This window comes from Ranitomeya imitator, chromosome 3, assembly GCF_032444005.1.
Source record: "Ranitomeya imitator isolate aRanImi1 chromosome 3, aRanImi1.pri, whole genome shotgun sequence".
Lineage (NCBI taxonomy): Eukaryota > Metazoa > Chordata > Amphibia > Anura > Dendrobatidae > Ranitomeya > Ranitomeya imitator.
The window spans coordinates 820,432,729-820,442,471 of record NC_091284.1 but is presented as its reverse complement, the minus strand read 5'-3'; the positions used below and the strand labels follow the sequence as shown (position 1 = coordinate 820,442,471).

The following is a 9,743-nucleotide window of genomic DNA, read 5'->3' as shown; positions in this document are numbered from 1 at the left end:
TGTCTGAGTATTCATTAATCTAGTGTTCAGTTATCAAGTTATCATGTGCTTTGGAGGTAGCCTCATCAGTTCTAACAGCTGAATATCTTCTCTGCAAACTCCTGTGATTTCTTCAATCTTGCATTTACTTTCTGGCTCACATTTGCTGATCAACCCTTCATCTGCTGTAAACATTACAAACTCCTCTTGGATTTGCTCATACTATAAACACTGCTGCATCCGAGTGAATCTTCTCTATAAACAATTATGCCTCTTCTTCGTCTCTGCTGCCAGCTGCTATCCATTTCTTTTCTGGTTTACCCTTCATCTGCTGTAAGCATAACGAACTCTTCTTTGGCGTTGTTCACATTACAAATGCTGCCGCAATTCCAGGACTGATTGTACATATTCAGTTCCTGTGTTTGCCTACACCCCTTGTTCTGTGTCTCCTGGTGTGTTAGGGTACCGTCACACAGTGCAATTTAGATCGCTACGACGGCACGATTTGTGACGTTGCATCGTCGCTTAATTATCGTTTCAAACATCGTAGACTGCGGTCACACTACACGATGCACGACGCTGAAGCGATAAATTCATGACGTATTTGCGATGTAGAAGTCGTATGGGACAGTCGTACGGTCGTGTCACACACGACGATTCAGAGCAAATTTTGCATAATCTGTGCGTGACGTTGTTCACAAGGGGCGTGTTGTGCCACTAGTTAGTGTGGTGATAGGCCAAAGGTTCTGTGCACACAATTGGTTGGAAAATTTGTCACCTGAGCGCTATTGTTCCCAATGCCACTTCACTGCTTTCAAAATTTCCTTTCTTCACTTCGTACTTGGACACTTGGTGGACCTGGACATCGGAATTTTGTACCTCGCTGAATATACCACGCTTTGCACCGCTGCTTCGAGGTATGTAAACCGCTTGGGCGTGGTGGATGGAACGCTGTATGGACGGCATGAGTGCTTCGTTCCACCGCTGAAGCGAAGTGGATGGTACACTGTTGTGACTGGAGGGCTACAATGTGGCAGATGGTACGCTGTTGTGCTTGGTTGTGACTGGTGGGCTACAGCGTGGTAGATGGAACTCAGTTTGTTCGGCATGACCGCTTCGTTCCACCGCTGAAGCGATGCGGATGGTACGCTGGTGTGACTGCTTATGACCGGTTGTGTGTGATGAGCTAGAGCGTGGCAGATGGCACAATGTATGGTCACCATGAGCGCTTTGTGTGGCTGCTGTAGGGAAGCGGGCGGTACACTGTTTTGGGTTATGGTGGCCTATGGCGCGGCAGATGGAAGAAGCGATGCGGATGGTATGCTGTTGTGACTGGTCGTGACTGGTCGTGACTGGTGGGCTACAGCGTGGTAGATGGAACTCAGTTTGTTCGGCATGACCGCTTCGTTCCACCGCTGAAGCGATGCGGATGGTACGCTGTTGTGACTGCTTATGACCGGTTGTGTCTGTTGAGCTAGAGCGTGGCAGATGGTACAATGTATGGTCACCATGAGCGCTTTGTGTGGCTGCTGTAGGGAAGCGGGCGGTACACTGTTTTGGGTTATGGTGGCCTATGGCGTGGCGCTTTGTGTGGCTGCTGTTGTTAAGCGTTTGGCACACTGGCAAAAGTATTGTTAATAGGACTCTTTGTCAACCATGTAATTTTTTTTTATAATTACTTTTTAGATGTCAAATCGTGTGGAGTTCATCAGGGATTTCATCGAGATTTATCAGTCTTTTCCCTGCCTCTGGAAAATAAAATCTCCTGAGTATTGTAACAGGGAAAAGAGGAGGGAGGGTTACTTACAGCTCATTGAGCTTTACAATCGTCAGGCACCAGATGAGGCAGCTAACGAAGCAGTTATTAAAAAGAAAATCCAGGCGCTCCGCACGGTCTGGAGGAAGGAGCTGAACAAGGTTCTTCAGACTACAAGGTCCGGAGCTTCCACTGAAGAAGTTTATGTGCCAAAACTGTGGTATTTTGAGCATCTTAATTTTCTGAGGGACCAAGAGGTGCCACGGACTTCAACGTGTCTTCGATTGTTGGCACCTGTGGAACCAATAGTTTCGGAGAACCACGCCGAGCAGGAGTCACAAGGGCAACAAGTAAGTAGCTCTTTGGACGAAAGTTCACCAATGTGTCCTATAATTACATAATTTTTCTCTGCATTTTAGGTTTTATACTTCTGATTATCACATCAGTTTAAAGTTGTTACAAAAACATGTACACATAAGTAACCCTGTTGCAGTCAAGTATTATAAGGGGAACTTAATATGTATGAAATGGAGATATATGTAAACCATACCATCTAAGCAATATAGAAAATAGTATCGCTTCAAGCTGCCGATGTACTCTTGTTGAGACTATTTAGACTATAAAATATTGGTCAGGTTCCCATAGCAGTCAGAACAGTGTAGTTCAAAGTATTCAATAAAAGGGAGGGTTAAAGAATATTACTAAGCATCAAATATATTATAATCTTTTTGTTACCTACTACGAATATATAGTTTGGATGCGGTTATGGTGGTACTACTTTTTGTTGCCGGGTTCATAACTTTTTTTTTTTTTCCCCCCCCCAGGATGACAGTGCGCAGGAGAGTACACTTGACTGTTCACAGGACTGCACAACAACAGATTTAGTGGAGGCTGCACCTGCCAGGAGTCAATCGAGGCAAGGTCCAAGAAAACGGAAAGCCACCTCAGACGCCTCAAATGAACTATTGAGCCTGGCAAAGAAGGTGTTGACAAGAAATGTTAGCCCTGCGTTAGAGGGGTTTGGACACTATGTGGTTGACAAACTGGCAAAAATGGACGACAACCAAAGAATACTAGCAGAGCGTCTGATTCTGGAAGCAGTAAACAAGGGTACTGATGGCGATTTGGACAAGAACACTTGTTTGGTCTCTTCCCGGCCAATACAGCGGACAGAGCCATCAAATTACAATGGTTGGTCACAGGGTCAGACATCGATGCGACACAATCCTCACGTTTCCCACTTCGGCCAGCCACCCCCTAATAACTCCTACACACCAATACCTTTACATATGGCTTCGCCCATCAGGCACCAAAATTTTCAGCCGGAACAATCGTCGTATCATAATTTGTGATTTCCTAACTACTTTTACATTCCTTTTTTTTTATTGTCTTGTTAAAATAATGTTTGAAATAAAAGCTTTTAGTATAAATTCTATCACTACTTTTTGATTGGTGTGTCTCAATCACAGCACTGTATGAGGGAACAAATTAACGTAACAAATTCATGTACAGTTAACTAAAAAAAAAAATCGAATGAAAGTTTAACAAAATCTTTTAATTGGAACAACAAAAAATGGATTATTGGCCCGCCTACAACTGCTGGCACATGTCCCGCAGCTTCTGCAGCTCCTCCATTGCCACATTGTGCTGCTCCTGAATATGTGCCATAGTGTGGAGTAACTTGTCTATGCCGGCTTCAATATCCTCCTTGTTGACAGTGACGAGAGCTGTGGGTCAAAAAACATAACATTAATAACACAGTAGTCTCCCGATGTGTCTTTGCTTCTGTGAATGAAAAAAAATAAAAAAAATAAGCAAAACTGACTTGGGGGGGAAGGGGGGGAGGGTGGTTGTTTGGGTTGGGGGTGAAAGAGTGGTCCTGCAACAAAATCCAAATAACTTAATTGTGGGAACCTACTAGGATGTTGAGGCACGGAGGGCACTTCTGGATCTGAGTCGCTGTTGAATGCCTCGTGCTGTTGGCGGCGGCGCTGTCTCTTTGCCTCTGTGAATGAAAAAAAAAAAACAAGGTCTGTCAGCATATATGGCAACAGTGGCTGCCGGGGGAGGGGGGGGGTGTTAAGAGGGGACCTGCAACTTAATCCAAATCACATAATTGTGGGAACCTACTGGGATCTGGAGGAGTTGACCCGGAGGGCACAGAGCCAGGAGAGGCTGGGCGGGATGCCTCGTGGCGGCGGTGGTGCTGTGTCTTTGACTCTGTGAAGAAAAAAAAAAATAAATTTTTTTAAAAAAGTTCTGTTAGCATATATGGCAACACTGGCTGCCGGGGGGGGGAAGGGGACCAGAAACAAAATCAAAATCACATTATTGTGGGAACCTACTAGGATCTGGAGGAGTTGACCCGGAGGGCTCCGGGACATTGGACCCTGAGGGCACAGAGCCAGAAGAGGCTGTGCGGGATGCCTCGTGGCAGCGGTGGTGCTGTGTCTTTGCCTCTGTGAAGGGAAAAAAAAAAAAAAAAAGGTCTGTCAGCATATATGGCAACACTGGCTGCCGGGGGAGGGGGTGGGGGGGAAGAGGGGACCTGCAACTGAATCCAAATCACATAATTGTGGGAACCTACTAGGATCAGTTGTCTTTGACCCGGAGGGCTCTGGGACTTCAGAGGCGGTGTGAGAAGCCTCGTCGCTACGGCGGCGCTGTGTCTTTGCCTCTGTGAAGGAAAAAAATTTTTTTAAAAAAAAGGTCTGTTAGCATATATGGCAACACTGGCTGCCGGGGGGGGGGGGGAGGAGGGGACCTGCAACCAAATCCAAATCACATTATTGTGGGAACCTACTAGGATCAGTTGTCTTTGACCCGGAGGGCTCTGGGACTTCAGAAGCGGTGTGTGATGCCTCGTGTCTACGGCGGCGCTGTCTCTTTGCCTCTGTGAAGGAAAAAAAAAGTTCGGTCAGCAGTTAGCTGTGCCACATAGTACTTTTCACCGTTCATACTGTCCCATAGCTGTGGCACATAGTGGCTCAGCAACGTTCAAACTGTCCCATAGCTGTGGCACATAGTGGCTCTGCAACGTTCAAACTGTCCCATAGCTGTGGCACATAGTGGCTCTGCAACGTTCAAACTGTCCCATAGCTGTGGCACATAGTGGCTCTGCAACGTTCAAACTGTCCCATAGCTGTGGCACATAGTGGCTCTGCAACGTTCAAACTGTCCCATAGCTGTGGCACATAGTGGCTCTGCAACGTTCAAACTGTCCCATAGCTGTGGCACATAGTGGCTCTGCAACGTTCAAACTGTCCCATAGCTGTGGCACATAGTGGCTCTGCAACGTTCAAACTGTCCCATAGCTGTGGCACATAGTGGCTCTGCAACATTCAAACTGTCCCATAGCAGTGGCACATAGTGGCTCTGCAACGTAGAAACTGTCCCATAGCTGTGGCACATAGTGGCTCTGCAACGTTCAAACTGTCCCATAGCTGTGGCACTGCAACGTTGAAACTGTCCCATAGCTGTGGCACATAGTGGCTCTGCAACGTTCAAACTGTCCCATAGCTGTGGCACTGCAACGTTGAAACTGTCCCATAGCTGTGGCACATAGTGGCTCTGCAACGTTCAAACTGTCCCATAGCTGTGGCACATAGTGGCTCTGCAACGTTCAAACTGTCCCATAGCTGTGGCACATAGTGGCTCTGCAACATTCAAACTGTCCCATAGCAGTGGCACATAGTGGCTCTGCAACATTCAAACTGTCCCATAGCAGTGGCACATAGTGGCTCTGCAACGTAGAAACTGTCCCATAGCTGTGGCACATAGTGGCTCTGCAACGTTCAAACTGTCCCATAGCTGTGGCACATAGTGGCTCTGCAACGTTCAAACTGTCCCATAGCAGTGGCACATAGTGGCTCTGCAACGTAGAAACTGTCCCATAGCTGTGGCACATAGTGGCTCTGCAACGTTCAAACTGTCCCATAGCTGTGGCACATAGTGGCTCTGCAACATTCAAACTGTCCCATAGCAGTGGCACATAGTGGCTCTGCAACGTAGAAACTGTCCCATAGCTGTGGCACATAGTGGCTCTGCAACGTTCAAACTGTCCCATAGCTGTGGCACATAGTGGCTCTGCAACGTTCAAACTGTCCCATAGCTGTCCAACATACTTTTGGGTACCTGAGTACTAACCTCTGCTAATCTCCTGGCGAAGCTCCTGCAGGCGCTCTGGCCTTTTCGACTTGAGATCGCCCCATTTTTTCACAATCTGGGCCTTGGTCCGAGTTATCCCAAACCGCTTCCTGAGGCCCTCAGACACCACACGGACAACTTCCTCCTTGTGCTGGTTGCGGTGCAGCACCATCCCTGTGGTTTCATACTGCATCCTATCCATTGTTCCAATAAGGAACTTGAGCTCTGGGATGCCCATAGGTGGACCACGGCGACTGGCAGCCATTATCACGATGTCAGGGGACAAAAACAAGCTAGGGCAGGCACGCAGGAACGCTGTAACGTCATCACGCCGTCATAGACCACGAGCGTACTTAACGTGCCGCTCCGGCGTTATATAACGATACTTCGAACGGCATTTACTATGTGCGTTCCTTTCTTAACGCTCAGTCGTCACAAATGTGACGCTGTTCATAAACGGCAACGCTATTGCGATGCCAATGGCGCGGCAGGACGGCGGAACGCAGCTCCTCCTCTGGGCGTTGCTCTTCAGGGTCATTCCATCTAAAATGGCGGCGAGAATGCGTTCTGCTCCTCTGGGGCAGCCAGAACTCCTTTTTTTTATTTCCCAGATGGATGCCATGGATTACGAGGGTCTGGAGAGCCGCCCTGCCCACCCACACATCCACAAGCGAGAAGTGCTTGGACAAATAACAAGAATGATGGAGAGGAGGTTTGGTGTCTGCCGCAGTCAGCTTCAGCTGCGTAAAAAATGGGCTGACCTCCGCTATAAAACGCCACAAATGTTTGCGGAGTTGCGTGCGGAGGCAAGGCGAGGCAAGTACTAGTATGGGGGGATTTGGAGATGCATGCTGTCAGGAGGGGGGGGGGGGTTTGTGAGGGAGTCTTGCGCTCATGGTCGCCAACGTGACCTCAAATGCATTAAAACACATGCCCCGTTTTTGTACAATTTAGTTATTCTCCAAGCAGAATATGCGTTGTCCGTGAGAAAACTTGTCGGGTTCCCTAATCTCAACCTCCATCTTGAAATTATTAAGATGTCCATAATTTTTACTTTCTCAATTTCCCATAAATATTAACGGAGGAGGTTGGCCTACAGATGAAATAATACGTTTTCCAAAGACAGGAAGACCATTGAACCCCAGAGCCCACAGACATGTCAGAGTATCGCACCCCTGTAAAGTGTGATCTCGATTTTATGTTTGAGTATATTGTAAGCTTTGCTCTGCAGCACTCAACATTTGTGTGTAAACATTGTGATTCTTTACTTTAGGTGTAGAGAGACAGCGGCGGCAAGTCAGACCCACCATTGCCACCAGTACCCCATCTTCAGGCACCAGTGGGAGCCCACAGTCCGGGACATCACGTAAGTTCACAATCATTTATTGCATTTTTTTTAACATCACACGGGACATAACAGGGTACCTGAAATATTTGAAGACATTACAGACGCAGTAATGACCCAGCGGCCTACCACGCCTCCACCATCTGTTGCGACCATGCACCCTCGCACCCCTGTGAAGTGTGATATAAATTTTATGTTTCAGTATATTGTTAGCTTTGATCTGCAGCACTCTACATGTGTTTTTAAAGATTGCGTTTGTAAACTTTCTGTGTAGAGAGACAGCGGCGGCAACAGGTACCTGCCATTGCCAGCAGCACCACAGCATCCACCACCAGCGGGAGCCCACAGTCCGTGACGTCACGTAAGTTAACAATCATAGATTACAGTTTTTCAACTGCATACGGGACATAAGAGGGTAGCGGAAATATTTGAATACATTACAGACGCAGTAATGACCCAGCGGCCTACCACGCCACCACCAGAGAGCAGACGGCCTCGCACCCCTACACCACCCTCAACACCTCCCTTTCGACACTCCTCTTCCTCCCCCGGGTCCGCGGCATTCTCCCCAGAAGCTAACATACGTAAGTGACCAAAACTGCGAGCGCTTCCCAACGGCGTGTTCCATAGTTAACCAGATCTGTTATTATTTGCTTTTAGGTGCTGCAGCAGTGGCCAGATCGCTGGGATGGGACATTAGCAGCTCTGGTTCTGGCAATGAGGAACCGGCGTCCCTTCTCCGTAAGTATCAAGATAATGCGAGTGGTTTTCTGCTGGATGTCACAATAGACAACCAAAACTGTAAAATATATTAAAATTTACATCGCCCTGTGGTGCCAGACCAAATAGAAATTTACAACACAGAAAATTCGGTCCTGCCCCAGAGGTCGAGATGTATTTTCAGAGGAATCAACGTTGGTTCTCCAACCTCTTCTATCCACAGAAACGGCCACCGTAAGAGAGCTCCTGGCGAGACAATTGCGACTGGAGCGGACAGCAGCGCTCCTGCAGCAGACAGCAGCGCTCCTCCAGAGTCAAGTGGAGCAGCAGGGCGTGACGCTGCGACACCTCTTGGGCAGGAGATAATATTTTTTTTGGTGGGGGGGTTATGTTATATTTTGTTGTAAAATAATTTAAAACCAAGAAGTGTTACAAAAAAAACCAAAAATCTTCGCATTCTTTCTTTAATGTTTACCAAGCTATAAGGGTTAACAGCACCATTGTATAGGCATCACATTTAAAGTTATTTAGAGAGGTTTATATGACAGCAAAGCAAAAAAACAAATTTTTATGTTATACGGCGCGATCCTGCCACGGTACAGCTCCAGAACCATTAAAGTACTGACAGTATTTTTCGCGACAGTCCCTTGCATCGTCTGCCTGTCTGCCAGATCCAAGAGCTTGAAGAGCTGTAAAATTTTCAGGTTGTGTACGCCATTCCCCGGGCACAATATCTCCGGTTCGTGCGTCCACTGCATCAATAAACGAAGGAGGAGAATAGGAGTTCGTATCATGACGTCTCAGGAAATTATGGAGCACACAGCATGCCAAAACCACAATGTCTATAGACGGCAGCTTCAAGTTGATAGCTGTGTGGAACACTCTAAACCGATTTGCCATTATCCCAAAGGCATTTTCAACCACACGACGGGCCCTCGACAACCGGTAATTAAAGATTCTGCGCTCCGGTGTGAGTGTTCTCTGTGCAAATGGCTTCAGCAAATGTGGATGAAGAGGGAAAGCTTCATCAGCGATGAAGACAAAATTTAGGTTTGCTTTTGTGTCTTCATTTAGTGGCAACAGCAGTTCATTGTTCCTCAAGCTTTCCCCAAATGAAGTGTGTTCAAAAACACCACCGTCGGAGACTCGACCATTCATGCCAACATCCACATCGACAAACTCATAGTTTGCATTGACAAGGGCCATGAGGATCACACTGAAATATCCTTTGTAGTTGAAAAAAAATGATCCAGAGTTGGCTGGTTGCGTGATGCGCACATGCTTTCCATCTAATGCACCACCGCAGTTTGGAAACTGCCACAGCTCATCAAAATCGGAAGCAATCCTCTTCCAGTCATCCGCCGTCTTGGGAAACTGCAAGATGAGAAGGAAACATGTACAAATTTGGTCAAATATATTATGCACATACACTCTCATGTGGACATCCTACAGCGATTGAGGCGCAGTATGGATTAGTATAACAAAGTCAACAACACAGAGTATGCAGGCAGCCATTTTTTTTACAGATGGCTTCGGTGACTCAGAGGGGGTGCTAAACAATATATCTAAATAATAGAATCAATAAAATTACGTTGGGAGCAGCAAATAAAAAAGGGTGGCGCAGGGTTGGAGCAGCACATATCAGAATGGAGCCGCAAAATGGTAGCAGCACATGTCAGAATGGAGGCGCAGGATCACAGCAGCACATGTCTGAATGGGGGCGCAGGATGGGAGCAGCACATGATAGGATGTAGAACATATACCTATAGAAATGCTCGCCATCAGGGCGTAGAACTG

The 9,743-nt window shown here is 47.1% G+C and overlaps 1 protein-coding gene and 1 long non-coding RNA gene across 2 annotated transcripts; one reads left to right on the top strand and one right to left on the bottom strand.

Annotated features, from left to right (window-relative positions):
* The first annotated feature begins 439 nt into the window (after window positions 1-439).
* LOC138671306 (uncharacterized) lies at window positions 440-3,125 on the top strand. Its single transcript, XM_069759378.1, has 3 exons — window positions 440-896; window positions 1,666-2,085; window positions 2,560-3,125. The coding sequence occupies exons 2-3, from the start codon at window positions 1,666-1,668 to the stop codon at window positions 3,085-3,087; spliced, it is 948 nt and encodes a 315-aa protein (XP_069615479.1). The 5' UTR covers window positions 440-896; the 3' UTR covers window positions 3,088-3,125.
* A 146-nt stretch (window positions 3,126-3,271) lies between these two features.
* LOC138672370 (uncharacterized) lies at window positions 3,272-3,712 on the bottom strand. Its single transcript, XR_011319727.1, has 2 exons — window positions 3,654-3,712; window positions 3,272-3,462 (listed from the first exon to the last, which is right to left on the bottom strand). It is a non-coding gene; the product is annotated as an uncharacterized lncRNA (long non-coding RNA).
* Between the last annotated feature and the right edge of the window lie 6,031 nt (window positions 3,713-9,743).

Coding starts and splice junctions, on each gene's coding strand:
- LOC138671306 (XM_069759378.1), top strand. CDS start 1,666: ATGTCAAATCGTGTGGAGTTCATCAGGGATTTCATCGAGATTTATCAG. Junction 2,086..2,559: donor AGGAGTCACAAGGGCAACAA/GTAAGTAGCTCT, acceptor TCCCCCCCCCAG/GATGACAGTGCGCAGGAGAG.